The sequence below is a fragment of the Pelobates fuscus genome, chromosome 5, assembly GCF_036172605.1.
Source record: "Pelobates fuscus isolate aPelFus1 chromosome 5, aPelFus1.pri, whole genome shotgun sequence".
In the NCBI taxonomy this organism is placed as follows: Eukaryota; Metazoa; Chordata; class Amphibia; order Anura; family Pelobatidae; genus Pelobates; species Pelobates fuscus.
In genome coordinates this window covers 177555778-177574287 of record NC_086321.1, presented here as the reverse complement: position 1 = coordinate 177574287, position 18510 = coordinate 177555778, and the positions used below count along the sequence as shown (strand labels likewise).

At 39.7% G+C, this 18510-nt stretch overlaps 1 protein-coding gene across 2 annotated transcripts in view; it reads left to right on the top strand.

Moving 5' to 3' along the window:
- Positions 1 to 1051: 1051 nt before the first annotated feature.
- STYXL1 (serine/threonine/tyrosine interacting like 1) overlaps positions 1052 to 18510 on the top strand; it is a 34518-nt gene continuing 17059 nt past the window's right edge. Inside the window, exons 1-2 of one of the 2 annotated variants that reach the window (XM_063454774.1) lie at positions 1052 to 1130; positions 15128 to 15234. In XM_063454774.1, coding sequence (XP_063310844.1) covers positions 1081 to 1130; positions 15128 to 15234 — 157 coding nt within the window. In that variant the 5' untranslated portion in view covers positions 1052 to 1080. Of the gene's footprint in view, positions 1131 to 14180; positions 14224 to 15080; positions 15235 to 18510 lie in introns of those variants that run through there. The other variant, XM_063454775.1, reaches the window with a different exon arrangement.

The following is an 18510-nucleotide window of genomic DNA, read 5'->3' as shown; positions in this document are numbered from 1 at the left end:
CTGGTGGGGAAGTAAGAGACACTAAAAAGGGTCTGGGGGAATTAAGAGACAAAAAGGGTCTGGGAAAGTAAGAGATACACAAGGGAGATTGTAAGAGACACACAAGGGGGAATACGATACACTAAAGGGGCAAAAGGGGGTAAGATTCAAAAGATGGAATAAGAAATACGAAAGTGGCTAAAGAAGGGAAGAGATTCAAAGAGGGGGTTAAGAGATGCTATTTGGTGGGGGGTGCGGTAAAATGCATCTTAGCTTGTGTAGCCAAAAATCCTTGCACTGGCCCGGACTACACCCACGATCAGACACAGTATACACATAATGACACAAACCCACACAGCATACGCAATCGGATATGGTATACAAACAATACTAAAACCACACTCTAACACAGTATACACACTTACACTCATGGCTACACATACACAATGATACACACACACAGTCAGAAATAGTATGCACTAGAAACAGTATTTGAGCAATTTAGGGAACGTTCCTCTTCCCAAATGTTACACAACATCCAGTGACATCACGCATAAATTTTTGTTTTTCCAAGAAAGGTGGCAACCCTACTCCTACCATACCCTATTCCCCCTCCTAGTCATGCTTTCATTCCCAATGCCTAGTCCTTCTTTGACATACTAACCTGTGTCCTCCCCCCATTCCAACATTTTCTTTTCCTGCCATATCTAAAAGATTTTTTACCCATCGATCCAGTAAACTCCTGTTCCTCATTCTGCCCCTCCTCCACCCTGAGCCATTGTCCATTCCGCTCTTTACCACCTCCCTCCCAGACATGGCTCACATTAGCTATTCCCTTACTTTACATGATACATGACATATGAACACGTAACTAGCCGCCCTCCCCCTCGGGCCTCCCAGTACCGCTTGACAGTTATGACGTAGCACACCGTCAGGTCTCGCTCTACTTTCTCCAATGTGGCCACTGACACGGGCCCCTGACTGTGAGCGATGGCAGGTTACTGACACAGAGCTGGGGAGGGAGAGAGGGAGGCGGAGCCTGGGTGTCACGTGCTGACAGGCGGGGGGCGGAGGAGTTCTCTCAGGAGCCAGTTTGCTGTGATGACGTCACACCCAGTTACCATATCGGCGTCCGGGACAACACATTCCAGGTAAGGAGCCGGGCGGTGTGCGACCACTGTGTGTGTGTGTGTATCATACATATAGGCACTGGCAGTGTTTGGACGGAAGGATTTACCCAGAACTGCCCCGCCGCCCTCTTCAACTCTTATACATCCATTTAGTTTAGTCCACCCATAGTCTCTAAAGCAGGGCTGCCCAAAAGGCAGATCCCCAGATGTTTTGAAAACTACAACTCCCTTGATGATCCCAAAGCATCATGGGAGTTGTAGTTCTACAACATCTGGGGAATCTACCGTCTGGGCAGCCCTGCTTTAAAGCTTGACATCTAAAACTTCCCCATTGGATCCTACAGCTAGCAAGTAAACTCATTTCAGCCCAGATACTGAACTACAGAGCTTTTATAATCATAGGCAAGGACAGCAAATTTTATCAGGGCTGCAACCAATAATTTTTTAGATATGTTATTTTTCTTATAGTGTATTATAAGTTTAATATTTAATTCATACGTATTTGTTTTTAATTCTTTATTTTTATTGTGCATGGTGTTAAAAAAATGCTTGTTCCGCCCCAAAAGCAGGTAACAAGCCAGCGAGTCTACACAGCATACAAACACTTTGAGGACATTGGTATAACTTGCACATTTTGTAAAAGTTAGTAAACAGGCATTAACTATTGTAAGAGTAATTTGTGTTATCGTTGGTTCATAGCTTGGTAGTTAAATCATGTTATGTCAAACCGCAGAAACATTCTAAAGGCGAACAAACTGTTAATTGTGAGCTATGCTGAGTATCATGCTTATAATGGGAAAACAACCTGACCTTTCCTGAATAGCTATACTACAATGCTACAGAATACAGGATAATGAGTAGGCGCTTCCAAGTATTTGACAGAGATAGTTAAAGAACAGGGTATGATACAGCAGTGTTTCCCAGACACTAAATCAGAATGAAAAGTAAGTAAAAAATGTGTATCATAAACCGCATAGGGAGGTAAGGCCCCTGAGTCGGGTATAGTAATAAACAATAATAGTGACAAAAAAAATTTATATACAACCTGACCACAGGCGAATGGCAGAGTATTATCTATAAAATAAGAATAAAGAATAACATAGTGTATACTGTGTATTAAAATTTGGTGAATAATATGAGGATGGACTACCACTCACATTTACCAGAGCCGTACCAGGCTCTGTATAGCAGGCTCAAAGGTGCCAATACTGGCTAGCGAAGCTCCAAGGCAAAAATATGCAGGATTCCGTGGTAAAAAAGAATTTATTTTATAAATAAAAATATCAATATAAAATAACAGACTCCCGGTTATAAGGGGGTGGAACCCAAACAACAAATGTTATAAAATCAAGGTATCCACTTACCCCAAACAAAGTAAACCGTCGGAGTAAGTATAGAGAACAAATAAAATACAATCAAATGATACAAGATTCAGCAGACGCGTTTCGGCTCGGTGGCCTTCTTCCAGTGCTGATTTTCCGGTCCTCGTGGTTTGTTTAAATGCGCCCGGCATTGTAGATCACCTGTGCGTGCTTTTCTTCCGTATACGTCATTTCCGGTAATTACGGATGATGTCATTTCCGGTATCGTCAGTTGGAACGCACGGTGGAACGCATGTGGCATTCAGTAGTTTCCGGTCTCGGAAGAATTACATTAAAAAAGAATTGATTATATGTAAGAACAAAAAATATATATACACAAAGACCTAGAGAAGCCTTTATAAAGTGGATAAAGATCCATGGAAATGGATCTTAAAATGTCATCTTTTAAACTCTCATATTAATTAACCACTTTAGTAAGCAGAAGCTTATAGTAAAGTATACACATAAGTGGAGTGTAGGAGCCGGCCAAACATATGCAAAAGGGAATAATGTAAAAAAGGGGGGTATACCAAAAAAGAGGGAATGAATAATTGAAAAAATCTGAAATAAACATATTTTACAAAAAATGAGAAAACTCAAAATCTAAATTTAAACCCATAGGGAATAAACAGTCCATATCAAAAATCCATTTGCTCTCTATCTTTGCCAGCTCCTTTACATTATTCTCACCCCTCCAATTTTTTACTTTTTTGAAAATAGCCATAAATGATAATACAGATGGATCACTTCTATGTTTTTTGGCGAAGTGTGCTGAAACACTATGTTTCATATACCCCCTCTGGATATTGCCCACGTGTTCCGCAATCCTGGTTTTTAAGGTCCTGGTGGTCATCCCTATGTACTGCAGACCACATGGGCACCAGAGGAGGTATATGACATTTGTAGAGTGACATGTCAGAACCTGGCGGATAGGAAAAGTATGATGATTAGAATGAGAAACAAAGGAGGTGATTTTTTGTTTGTTAAATAAAGTTTTCTTACATGTAACACATGTTTTACAGGGATAGAAACCCGGCTCAATGTTGAAAAAGTTTTTTCTATTATCTTTTTTCTCCTTAATGAAGCTTGTTGTTAAATGTTGTTTTAGATTTCTTGCTCCTCTATAGACAATAACTGGTTTTTCTCCTATAATTTTTCCAAGAGTTGGTTCTGATTTGAGAATGTACCAATATTTGTTAATAATGTGTTTAATCTGTTTGGCATTTTCATTGTAATTTAGGACAATTGGAATATTTGAAAAACCTTCCTTCTTCTTTATATTATCTGTTTTTTTCTTTAAAATTTCCTTTCGTTCTTTTTCTTTAGTTTTACTTATAAAATTGTCTAAGGATTTTTCATCATAATTTTTCTCAACCAATCTGGTTTTTAAAAATTGTGCCTGTTCATCGAATGACTTTGGGTCACTACAATTTCTGTATAGCCGTAGGAATTGGCTGCTAGGCATGTTATGCAGCCATGGGCCGTAATGGCAGCTAGACGTATCTATATATCCATTGACGTCGACCTTCTTAAAGAAGGTCTTGGTCTGAATGGTTTGATTTTCAATATAGATATATAGATCAAGAAAACTAATGCCTACAGTGCTGTGCTCACTGGTAATGTGTATATCTGAGTGATTGCAATTCAAAAAATTAATAAAAAGTCCAAGTGTGTCCACATTTCCTCGCCAAATAAAAAAAATGTCATCGATGTACCTGCGATAGAGAACCAGATTCTCCGCCCAGCGCGCCTCTGAGAGAAAGGAATTCTCCCAATAAGCCATAAAAAGGTTGGCGTAGCTGGGCGCGAATCTGGTTCCCATCGCGGTACCCTTAAGCTGCAAAAAAAATTTTTCATCAAACCAAAAATAATTATTATGGAGAATAAGTTTAATACTGTCCATAATAAATGCAGTCTGATCCTCCTTCATATTACTTTGATGTTTTAAAAAATATTCTACCGCTTCACAACCTAGAGCATGCGATATGCAAGTATATAAACTTGTAACGTCGCATGTTACCAGGAGGTAGTCATTCTCCCACCGTATGTCCATCAGGAGCGTTAGTAAAGACGTAGAGTCCTTAAGGTATGATGGTTGTGATGTTACCAAGGGCTGAAGTTGTTTGTCTACATACTCAGAAAGGTTACTTAGGAGTGATCCAACCCCGGACACTATGGGTCTCCCTGGTGGATTTTTTTGATCTTTATGGATTTTGGGGAGTATATACAGTACTGGAATCCTACATGTGTCAACATCGAGGTAGGAGAACTCGTGCTTGTTTAGAATGCCGAGCACTTTACCCTTATCCAAAAGCTCTGAGTAAGCCTTTCTGATTTGGCTAGTGGGATCACCCTTAAGTTCTTTATAAGTGGTAACATCATTGAGTTGTCTATATATTTCTAGGTAATATTGATCTTTGTTGAGGATCACTATACCCCCGCCTTTATCGGCGGGTTTAATGACTATACTTGTGTCCGATTGTAGTTCTTTCATAGCTTTCCTTTGTTGATGGTTAATATTATTATGTTTGGGTCTGTTAATTTTCTTTACCTCGCCCATAACCAGTTTTTCAAAAACTTTCATCTCACTATTGACACAATGTCGGGGGAAGAAAGTTGACTTCTTTTTTAGAGAGGTATGTATGGAATCTTGGGATATAGTTGCTTCTTCTATATAAGGTGATTTCTCAAAAAACATTTTTATACTTAGATTGCGTATAAATTTAGTTATGTCTATAAATGTATTGAAAGGTTGATTATATTCTGATGGGACAAACTTTAAACCTTTTTTTAAAATTTCCATTTGGGGTTTAGTAAGAGTTTTGTCGGATAAATTAAAGATTCCTAATGTTCCGCAATCTTGCCTCTTTTCTTCTCTCTCCAGAAGTCTTCCTGCTCTAATTCCTCTCTTCCTCCCTGCCAATTTCTTTTTTGGGGAAAATTTCTGAGATCTCTCCTTAGTGGTTTCTGCCCTAAAAAAAGTGGGGATTGTTGGGAGGGAGACTGTTTCGGGGAATTTTCTGATAAGGCTCTGAATTTAGGTCTTTGAAATCTGCTATAGTTGTTTTCCACCTTATTATATGACCGTCTTTGATAAGGGACTTTTTTTGGGGTATTTCTGTTTTCTCTATTTTGGGCATAACCAGATGTCTCATTTTCTCGTGCTTGGAAATGTCTATACGGTTGTATACGTTCATAATTATGCCTATTAGTTGAAACTTGGTAGGGGTAATTGCCTCTATGTAGATAGGGTTTGTTACGAGACTGTGATCTCTCTCGTTGTTGGAATTTCTTTGAAAACGAACGTACTTTATTAAAAGCATAGTCGTTTTTGTCTCTCAAAAACTTTTTCTTTTTAATGGCAACTGTTTCCTGTTCAATTTTTTCCACATGATCTTTAACTATTTCTAAAGATTTTTCTACTTCTTCACAACCCGCTAGAGGTCTTAATTTCTCTTGAATCTGATTAATTTCAACATCTAATTTTAATAGATTTCTTTTTCTTTGTTGTATACAAATTTTCATCATTCGTATAGAGAAGGACTCGAGGGCGGCATCCCAGATCTCGATAAACTCTGAGTCGTCTCTATCGAATGTCGGGGTTTTGAAAAATCGCAAACCCCTCGGTGTAATCTTATTTTCTAAATATTTAGTCATGGTAAAAATTTCCCACTTTATTTTAGTTTCCTTTGTCAAAAGTTTTTGTAAATTCTGACAAGTAAGATCTAGATTATCATTGTCAAAATTGATGTTATCTTTTTCACATTCAAAACGATTGGCCAATTTATCTTGCCAATTATCTCTATTTGCAAATAAATCCATAGCGTATTTTGAACTATAAGGAGCAGCCCTCACTAACACAAGGGAAAGACACAATAATACAGAATACAGGATAATGAGTAGGCGCTTCCAAGTATTTGACAGAGATAGTTAAAGAACAGGGTATGATACAGCAGTGTTTCCCAGACACTAAATCAGAATGAAAAGTAAGTAAAAAATGTGTATCATAAACCGCATAGGGAGGTAAGGCCCCTGAGTCGGGTATAGTAATAAACAATAATAGTGACAAAAAAAATTTATATACAACCTGACCACAGGCGAATGGCAGAGTATTATCTATAAAATAAGAATAAAGAATAACATAGTGTATACTGTGTATTAAAATTTGGTGAATAATATGAGGATGGACTACCACTCACATTTACCAGAGCCGTACCAGGCTCTGTATAGCAGGCTCAAAGGTGCCAATACTGGCTAGCGAAGCTCCAAGGCAAAAATATGCAGGATTCCGTGGTAAAAAAGAATTTATTTTATAAATAAAAATATCAATATAAAATAACAGACTCCCGGTTATAAGGGGGTGGAACCCAAACAACAAATGTTATAAAATCAAGGTATCCACTTACCCCAAACAAAGTAAACCGTCGGAGTAAGTATAGAGAACAAATAAAATACAATCAAATGATACAAGATTCAGCAGACGCGTTTCGGCTCGGTGGCCTTCTTCCAGTGCTGATTTTCCGGTCCTCGTGGTTTGTTTAAATGCGCCCGGCATTGTAGATCACCTGTGCGTGCTTTTCTTCCGTATACGTCATTTCCGGTAATTACGGATGATGTCATTTCCGGTATCGTCAGTTGGAACGCACGGTGGAACGCATGTGGCATTCAGTAGTTTCCGGTCTCGGAAGAATTACATTAAAAAAGAATTGATTATATGTAAGAACAAAAAATATATATACACAAAGACCTAGAGAAGCCTTTATAAAGTGGATAAAGATCCATGGAAATGGATCTTAAAATGTCATCTTTTAAACTCTCATATTAATTAACCACTTTAGTAAGCAGAAGCTTATAGTAAAGTATACACATAAGTGGAGTGTAGGAGCCGGCCAAACATAGGCAAAAGGGAATAATGTAAAAAAGGGGGGTATACCAAAAAAGAGGGAATGAATAATTGAAAAAATCTGAAATAAACATATTTTACAAAAAATGAGAAAACTCAAAATCTAAATTTAAACCCATAGGGAATAAACAGTCCATATCAAAAATCCATTTGCTCTCTATCTTTGCCAGCTCCTTTACATTATTCTCACCCCTCCAATTTTTTACTTTTTTGAAAATAGCCATAAATGATAATACAGATGGATCACTTCTATGTTTTTTGGCGAAGTGTGCTGAAACACTATGTTTCATATACCCCCTCTGGATATTGCCCACGTGTTCCGCAATCCTGGTTTTTAAGGTCCTGGTGGTCATCCCTATGTACTGCAGACCACATGGGCACCAGAGGAGGTATATGACATTTGTCAAAGGAGCTGGCAAAGATAGAGAGCAAATGGATTTTTGATATGGACTGTTTATTCCCTATGGGTTTAAATTTAGATTTTGAGTTTTCTCATTTTTTGTAAAATATGTTTATTTCAGATTTTTTCAATTATTCATTCCCTCTTTTTTGGTATACCCCCCTTTTTTACATTATTCCCTTTTGCCTATGTTTGGCCGGCTCCTACACTCCACTTATGTGTATACTTTACTATAAGCTTCTGCTTACTAAAGTGGTTAATTAATATGAGAGTTTAAAAGATGACATTTTAAGATCCATTTCCATGGATCTTTATCCACTTTATAAAGGCTTCTCTAGGTCTTTGTGTATATATATTTTTTGTTCTTACATATAATCAATTCTTTTTTAATGTAATTCTTCCGAGACCGGAAACTACTGAATGCCACATGCGTTCCACCGTGCGTTCCAACTGACGATACCGGAAATGACATCATCCGTAATTACCGGAAATGACGTATACGGAAGAAAAGCACGCACAGGTGATCTACAATGCCGGGCGCATTTAAACAAACCACGAGGACCGGAAAATCAGCACTGGAAGAAGGCCACCGAGCCGAAACGCGTCTGCTGAATCTTGTATCATTTGATTGTATTTTATTTGTTCTCTATACTTACTCCGACGGTTTACTTTGTTTGGGGTAAGTGGATACCTTGATTTTATAACATTTGTTGTTTGGGTTCCACCCCCTTATAACCGGGAGTCTGTTATTTTATATTGATATTTTTATTTATAAAATAAATTCTTTTTTACCACGGAATCCTGCATATTTTTGCCTTGGAGCTTCGCTAGCCAGTATTGGCACCTTTGAGCCTGCTATACAGAGCCTGGTACGGCTCTGGTAAATGTGAGTGGTAGTCCATCCTCATATTATTCACCAAATTTTAATACACAGTATACACTATGTTATTCTTTATTCTTATTTTATAGATAATACTCTGCCATTCGCCTGTGGTCAGGTTGTATATAAATTTTTTTTGTCACTATTATTGTTTATTACTATACCCGACTCAGGGGCCTTACCTCCCTATGCGGTTTATGATACACATTTTTTACTTACTTTTCATTCTGATTTAGTGTCTGGGAAACACTGCTGTATCATACCCTGTTCTTTAACTATCTCTGTCAAATACTTGGAAGCGCCTACTCATTATCCTGTATTCTGTATTATTGTGTCTTTCCCTTGTGTTAGTGAGGGCTGCTCCTTATAGTTCAAAATACGCTATGGATTTATTTGCAAATAGAGATAATTGGCAAGATAAATTGGCCAATCGTTTTGAATGTGAAAAAGATAACATCAATTTTGACAATGATAATCTAGATCTTACTTGTCAGAATTTACAAAAACTTTTGACAAAGGAAACTAAAATAAAGTGGGAAATTTTTACCATGACTAAATATTTAGAAAATAAGATTACACCGAGGGGTTTGCGATTTTTCAAAACCCCGACATTCGATAGAGACGACTCAGAGTTTATCGAGATCTGGGATGCCGCCCTCGAGTCCTTCTCTATACGAATGATGAAAATTTGTATACAACAAAGAAAAAGAAATCTATTAAAATTAGATGTTGAAATTAATCAGATTCAAGAGAAATTAAGACCTCTAGCGGGTTGTGAAGAAGTAGAAAAATCTTTAGAAATAGTTAAAGATCATGTGGAAAAAATTGAACAGGAAACAGTTGCCATTAAAAAGAAAAAGTTTTTGAGAGACAAAAACGACTATGCTTTTAATAAAGTACGTTCGTTTTCAAAGAAATTCCAACAACGAGAGAGATCACAGTCTCGTAACAAACCCTATCTACATAGAGGCAATTACCCCTACCAAGTTTCAACTAATAGGCATAATTATGAACGTATACAACCGTATAGACATTTCCAAGCACGAGAAAATGAGACATCTGGTTATGCCCAAAATAGAGAAAACAGAAATACCCCAAAAAAAGTCCCTTATCAAAGACGGTCATATAATAAGGTGGAAAACAACTATAGCAGATTTCAAAGACCTAAATTCAGAGCCTTATCAGAAAATTCCCCGAAACAGTCTCCCTCCCAACAATCCCCACTTTTTTTAGGGCAGAAACCACTAAGGAGAGATCTCAGAAATTTTCCCCAAAAAAGAAATTGGCAGGGAGGAAGAGAGGAATTAGAGCAGGAAGACTTCTGGAGAGAGAAGAAAAGAGGCAAGATTGCGGAACATTAGGAATCTTTAATTTATCCGACAAAACTCTTACTAAACCCCAAATGGAAATTTTAAAAAAAGGTTTAAAGTTTGTCCCATCAGAATATAATCAACCTTTCAATACATTTATAGACATAACTAAATTTATACGCAATCTAAGTATAAAAATGTTTTTTGAGAAATCACCTTATATAGAAGAAGCAACTATATCCCAAGATTCCATACATACCTCTCTAAAAAAGAAGTCAACTTTCTTCCCCCGACATTGTGTCAATAGTGAGATGAAAGTTTTTGAAAAACTGGTTATGGGCGAGGTAAAGAAAATTAACAGACCCAAACATAATAATATTAACCATCAACAAAGGAAAGCTATGAAAGAACTACAATCGGACACAAGTATAGTCATTAAACCCGCCGATAAAGGCGGGGGTATAGTGATCCTCAACAAAGATCAATATTACCTAGAAATATATAGACAACTCAATGATGTTACCACTTATAAAGAACTTAAGGGTGATCCCACTAGCCAAATCAGAAAGGCTTACTCAGAGCTTTTGGATAAGGGTAAAGTGCTCGGCATTCTAAACAAGCACGAGTTCTCCTACCTCGATGTTGACACATGTAGGATTCCAGTACTGTATATACTCCCCAAAATCCATAAAGATCAAAAAAATCCACCAGGGAGACCCATAGTGTCCGGGGTTGGATCACTCCTAAGTAACCTTTCTGAGTATGTAGACAAACAACTTCAGCCCTTGGTAACATCACAACCATCATACCTTAAGGACTCTACGTCTTTACTAACGCTCCTGATGGACATACGGTGGGAGAATGACTACCTCCTGGTAACATGCGACGTTACAAGTTTATATACTTGCATATCGCATGCTCTAGGTTGTGAAGCGGTAGAATATTTTTTAAAACATCAAAGTAATATGAAGGAGGATCAGACTGCATTTATTATGGACAGTATTAAACTTATTCTCCATAATAATTATTTTTGGTTTGATGAAAAATTTTTTTTGCAGCTTAAGGGTACCGCGATGGGAACCAGATTCGCGCCCAGCTACGCCAACCTTTTTATGGCTTATTGGGAGAATTCCTTTCTCTCAGAGGCGCGCTGGGCGGAGAATCTGGTTCTCTATCGCAGGTACATCGATGACATTTTTTTTATTTGGCGAGGAAATGTGGACACACTTGGACTTTTTATTAATTTTTTGAATTGCAATCACTCAGATATACACATTACCAGTGAGCACAGCACTGTAGGCATTAGTTTTCTTGATCCATATATCTATATTGAAAATCAAACCATTCAGACCAAGACCTTCTTTAAGAAGGTCGACGTCAATGGATATATAGATACGTCTAGCTGCCATTACGGCCCATGGCTGCATAACATGCCTAGCAGCCAATTCCTACGGCTATACAGAAATTGTAGTGACCCAAAGTCATTCGATGAACAGGCACAATTTTTAAAAACCAGATTGGTTGAGAAAAATTATGATGAAAAATCCTTAGACAATTTTATAAGTAAAACTAAAGAAAAAGAACGAAAGGAAATTTTAAAGAAAAAAACAGATAATATAAAGAAGAAGGAAGGTTTTTCAAATATTCCAATTGTCCTAAATTACAATGAAAATGCCAAACAGATTAAACACATTATTAACAAATATTGGTACATTCTCAAATCAGAACCAACTCTTGGAAAAATTATAGGAGAAAAACCAGTTATTGTCTATAGAGGAGCAAGAAATCTAAAACAACATTTAACAACAAGCTTCATTAAGGAGAAAAAAGATAATAGAAAAAACTTTTTCAACATTGAGCCGGGTTTCTATCCCTGTAAAACATGTGTTACATGTAAGAAAACTTTATTTAACAAACAAAAAATCACCTCCTTTGTTTCTCATTCTAATCATCATACTTTTCCTATCCGCCAGGTTCTGACATGTCACTCTACAAATGTCATATACCTCCTCTGGTGCCCATGTGGTCTGCAGTACATAGGGATGACCACCAGGACCTTAAAAACCAGGATTGCGGAACACGTGGGCAATATCCAGAGGGGGTATATGAAACATAGTGTTTCAGCACACTTCGCCAAAAAACATAGAAGTGATCCATCTGTATTATCATTTATGGCTATTTTCAAAAAAGTAAAAAATTGGAGGGGTGAGAATAATGTAAAGGAGCTGGCAAAGATAGAGAGCAAATGGATTTTTGATATGGACTGTTTATTCCCTATGGGTTTAAATTTAGATTTTGAGTTTTCTCATTTTTTGTAAAATATGTTTATTTCAGATTTTTTCAATTATTCATTCCCTCTTTTTTGGTATACCCCCCTTTTTTACATTATTCCCTTTTGCCTATGTTTGGCCGGCTCCTACACTCCACTTATGTGTATACTTTACTATAAGCTTCTGCTTACTAAAGTGGTTAATTAATATGAGAGTTTAAAAGATGACATTTTAAGATCCATTTCCATGGATCTTTATCCACTTTATAAAGGCTTCTCTAGGTCTTTGTGTATATATATTTTTTGTTCTTACATATAATCAATTCTTTTTTAATGTAATTCTTCCGAGACCGGAAACTACTGAATGCCACATGCGTTCCACCGTGCGTTCCAACTGACGATACCGGAAATGACATCATCCGTAATTACCGGAAATGACGTATACGGAAGAAAAGCACGCACAGGTGATCTACAATGCCGGGCGCATTTAAACAAACCACGAGGACCGGAAAATCAGCACTGGAAGAAGGCCACCGAGCCGAAACGCGTCTGCTGAATCTTGTATCATTTGATTGTATTTTATTTGTTCTCTATACTTACTCCGACGGTTTACTTTGTTTGGGGTAAGTGGATACCTTGATTTTATAACATTTGTTGTTTGGGTTCCACCCCCTTATAACCGGGAGTCTGTTATTTTATATTGATATTTTTATTTATAAAATAAATTCTTTTTTACCACGGAATCCTGCATATTTTTGCCTTGGAGCTTCGCTAGCCAGTATTGGCACCTTTGAGCCTGCTATACAGAGCCTGGTACGGCTCTGGTAAATGTGAGTGGTAGTCCATCCTCATATTATTCACCAAATTTTAATACACAGTATACACTATGTTATTCTTTATTCTTATTTTATAGATAATACTCTGCCATTCGCCTGTGGTCAGGTTGTATATAAATTTTTTTTGTCACTATTATTGTTTATTACTATACCCGACTCAGGGGCCTTACCTCCCTATGCGGTTTATGATACACATTTTTTACTTACTTTTCATACTACAATGCTAGGTTACATTCCTTAGTGAGCTCTGCCAGACAACTATCATTGCTTTGCCATTTTGAGTATAGAAGATTAGAGCACAAAGAGTTAAAGGTGTGCGCTAAGCAATGCGTTATACATCTGTTACCTAGCTCTCTAGGCTTAAATGTGAGAGGTCTAATCAAAGCAAAATCAAATAATAATCAAACCAGACAGTGTCCATTAGGTCTACACGGACGTGACGGCTTGGCAGCAAGCCGTCTCTCAGTGGGGCCGCGAAAATCATCCGACACCCATAGTCTGCAAGGACAGGGCCCCTGTAGGGAAGTCTCAAGGAGAAGTCCACCTGTGCCTCTCGGGGGCAGTATTCCATACGTATTAAACAAACACAAACTCAAGTGTGTGAGAAGATTTTTGTAGTCTTTTTGTCAGTTCTCCCTATGGGCCAATGCAGTAAATAATCCCCTTTATTGTTTGTTGATATATTTGAACACCAGGAAATAGGGAGAGCATAATGTGGCTGTAAATCCACCTGCCTTGTGTCCTGATGAACACTTGAGATCACGTTTTGACAGCATTACTTGCTTAAAGGAACACTCCAAGCACCATAACCACTAAGGCATGCTGACACGAGTGTGAGTAAGGGTTAATACTGTTTTAGTACGTTTACAACTGCTCAGTGAAGAGGAGCTTCCTTTAGATCTCCTGAGCCAAACCCTACAAGGCCGGCTAGTCCATTTGCTGACAGTGCTAGCCTCGATGATCTCAGCCAAGGAGGAGGGAGCATGGCCACCTGTGCTGCAAGGGAGAAAGCCTATATAAACTAAATTTTTTACACCCTATATGTGGTGGCCGGAGGCCCAAACGGCCATCGGGACACTATAGCATTAGGAATATGCATTTGTATTATAGGCGCTACGGTGTTCGTTTAATATTGGATAGATTTTGTGAAGTACCGTATTTATCGGCGTATAACATGCACCGGCATATAACACGCACCTCATTTTCAGAAGGAAATTCCAGGAAATATTCACCCCTCCCATAGTATTCTCCACCCCCTCCCATAGTATTCTCCACCCCCTCCCATAGTATTCTCCCCCCCTCCCATAGTATTCTCCCGCCCCCTCCCATAGTGTTCCCCCCCTCATCCCATAGTGTCCCCCCCCTTTCCATAGTATTCTCCCCCCCCTCCCATAGTATTCTCCACCCCCTCCCATAGTGTCCCCCCCCTTTCCATAGTATTCTTCCCCCCCTTTCCATAGTATTCTTCCTCCCCCTCCCATAGTGTTTCCCCCTCCCATAGTGTCCCCTAATGCACTTTCCCTCTTGTCCCATAATTACTTACCTGTCTTGAAGCATGGGCCGGCTTCACAGCGCGCACCGCGGTACTGGAACTTAAATTTCAGGTTCCGGTTTCCGTCGGGACTGAAAGGAAGTGTGCACACAATAGTCTTGAAGCGTGGGCCGGCTTCACAGCGCGCACCGCGGTACTGGAACTTAAATTTCAGGTTCCGGTTTCCGGCGGGACTGAAAGGAAGTGTGCACACAATAGTGTGCACACTTCCTTTCAGTCCCGCCGGAAACCAGAACCTGAAATTTAAGTTCCAGTACCGACAGGACTGAAAGGAAGTGTGCACACTTCCTTTCAGTCCCGCCGGAAACCGGAACCTGAAATTTAAGTTCCAGTACCGCGGTGCGCGCTGAACACCAGCCCAGGCTTCAAGACAGGTAAGTAAATATGGGATATCAGCATATAACACGCACCTATTTTCAGGGAGAAAAAGTGCGTGTTATACGCCGATAAATACGGTAAGTTTTGTAAATAAATTACTCATAGTCCCATTTATCTTTTATGTTACAGTAAAATGGCCAAACTGACACTGTGCAAGCCAACTGAATTATACAACATTCTGAATCAAGCTACAAAATTTTCACGGCTAGCAGAACCCAATTATTTGTGCCTTCTAGGTAAGTACTGCTTGCCATCAATATTGGTCAATGTCAGATTTTTGTTACAAGACATCATGCACATGATAACGATATTCAGGTTTGGGACGCCTGACCATCATGACGGTCAGATACAATTTGTGAGTGCTCCTCCACAATCCAATGCAATCTGACATAATACTCTCTTAGGGCACTCTCATTGGGACGTACCCACCTTCTGCTACCAGCTGAGTGCCTAGGGTCGGGCCCATGGAGTGCTGGCTGCCAGTTACTCACGAAGCACCAAGTGAGGCCTAGCGGGGCCATCCGGTGGGAGAGGTGGTCTGGGGTGGTCATCCTGGTCCCCACTGGACCAACATACTTACCATCCTTGCTGCTTGTCAACCCTGCTGTGTGGAATCAGCCAAGATGGCGGATGCATCCTTGCATCATGGGCAGGACCCTGCATGGCTCAACTGCGGGCTCTATCCAGAGGTTGGAGGAAGTCTTTGCATACCTCTGGGCTAAGCTGGAAGCAAAACTTGCCGCAACTCCACACCTGCCCCCAGAAGATGAGCAATTAGAAGAAGAGCATGAAGATTTAGGGCCTACTCTGGGCACGGCGACTCTGCAAGCATCTTTCGTTAATCATACTTGCCCACCCAGGCTGCGGACCCCAAAGGGTTGTACACTAAAGCATCGTCCACACAAGAAAAAGACCATCACCACCAAAGTCTCCTGCTATTCCCTTAAAGGGATGGACTAGGCCCTATGTATCCCCCAAGTCCGTGGTTTGAAGATGCCAACCTGCATACCAGTCTAGAGGGTCCGGCCTCCCTTACTCCCATTACACATACCTGCCTTACGATTCCAGCCTTGGGTGTAGGCTGACAGCTCACTCACCTGCCAGGGCAGACCCACCACTTACAAAAGGGGACTTACTTACCCGTAGTTATAGCCGTTGCGCTTTATGTTGCCCTCTTGACCACTAAAAGCCTGATTAGCAGTGAGCTTCCAATAACAGATCGTTATGTTTGTTATCTATTATATTTCATTTATTTCTATTCTCGTACAAATAGCTAGATGCAGCTGTGCCGAATATGCCAGGTTTTCAATTCTATTCTCTGGTAAGCACACATCAAGTTAAAGGACCATTATAGGCACCCAGACCACTTCAGCTCAATGAAGTGGTCTGGGTGCCAGGTCCATCTAGGGTTAACCCTGCAGCCGTAAACATAGCAGTTTCAGAGAGGGTTAATCCAGCCTCTAGTGGCTGTCTCATTGACAGCTGCTAGAGGCGCTTCCGCGCTTCTCACTGTGATTTTCACAGTTAGAAGACACCAGCATCCATAGGAAAGCATTGAGAAATGCTTTCCTATGGACTGATTGAATGCACGCTCTTGCCGCGCATGCTCATTCAGCGGATGACGTTGGAAGAGGGAGGAGAGTCCCCAGCGCCGAGGGAGCCTGGCACTGGAGAAAGTTAAGAATTTAACCCCTTCCTCCCCCTTCAGCTTGGCGGGAAGGGGGCCATGAGGGTGGGGGGACCTAAAGACCCTATAGTGCCAGGAAAACAAGTTTGTTTTCCTGGCACTATAGTGGTCCTTTATTAATTTTTGCTGTCTATGCTCTTAGTACAAACGTGTTGGTACCTCCTGTACTAATCTTTAGCTACGTGTCTTGACTAATTCTAAGAATACCATATATAAGAATGCTTTATATTTTGACCAATGTTAAAGGACCACTCTAGTGCCAGGAAAGCATACTCGTTTTCCTGGCACTAGAGTGCCCTGAGGGTGCCCCCACCCTCAGGGTCCCCCTCCCGCCCGGCTCTGGAAAGGGGAAAGGGGTTAAAACTTACCTTTTTCCAGCGCTGGGCGGGGAGCTCTCCTCCTCCTCTCCGCCTCCGTTCCTCCCAGTCGGCTGAATGCGCACGCGCGGCAAGAGCTGCGCGCGCATTCAGCCGGTCACATAGGAAAGCATTCATAATGCTTTCCTATGGACGCTTGCGTGCTCTCACTGTGATTTTCACAGTGAGAATCACGCAAGCGCCTCTAGCGGCTGTCAGTGAGACAGCCACTAGAGGATTAGGGGGAAGGCTTAACTAATTGATAAACATAGCAGTTTCTCTGAAACTGCTATGTTTATAAAACAATTAGTTAACCCTAGCTGGACCTGGCACCCAGACCACTTCATTAAGCTGAAGTGGTCTGGGTGCCTAGAGTGGTCCTTTAAGACACGTCTGACCAATATGTTTATAAACTCTGTTGCGGGGGGGAGAAATGCAGCATTCTCTACATATCATGTTACATGCTCATCATCTTCCTTGTCTTACTCAAAACTGTGTGACATGTTTATTTAAATATATGTGTTACTTTTCTGCATGACAAAAAAAAATAATTAAAAAAATAAATATTCAGGTTTGATAAAGTTCCTAAGAGAATGCTAAATAATTTTGCCCTTTTTCTGTATCACAGGGTTGGAGGAGTTCCCCTTCTTTTTTGTCAATCTTTCTTTTATTGTGACATTTGATTCTCATTACTGGATAAAACAAAACATATGTGTCAGCATTGTTTATAATACACTATTTGGAAAGACTGCCACATTTTTATGTTTTATAAACAGGTTAATACAGGGTGGGTTAAACTAGTGCTTGAAATTAAGGAAAAAAACAAAACAAAACAAAAACATATGCTGCACTTTCCACCGGATGTACCTAGTAAAGTAAACATGCTATGTACAATATGGTGCAAGCTGGATAAGTATGACTAATGTGAGGAGTCACGGTGGAGTCAACAGGCTTGTAAAATAATGAAAAAATGCGTATGCTGTGCTGTTCACCAGATATACATAATAAAGTAAACTTGCTATTTATGATATGGTGCAAGCTGAAGTAGTATAACTACATAGCATATTCATGCCCGATATCTTTGGCGCCCAAATGATGTCACATGCCAGATTCTGATTGGTTTAACTAGCACTAGCAGCTACTAACACACATATAAAAGGAGATTAGAGGTCAGTCTCCATCCAGCGCCTGACGAAGGTGCATCACTGAAAGCACCGAAACGCGCGTCGGGTTCTATCCACTTTCACTTATCTTTTTTTCACTAGGGCACTGTCACTATGTGTAGGTAACCAACAATCTAAGTATGGTTCTACACATTAGATCACTTTAATTTTCACCTCATTCCACTGGACATGAGGTTTGGGAGCAGCTATATATACTACAAGACCCACATTCTCTGCTAACTTTTATTATTTCTTTCTTTCTCATAAATAGGGTATGATATACTGTGAGCCTAAAGTATTTATCTT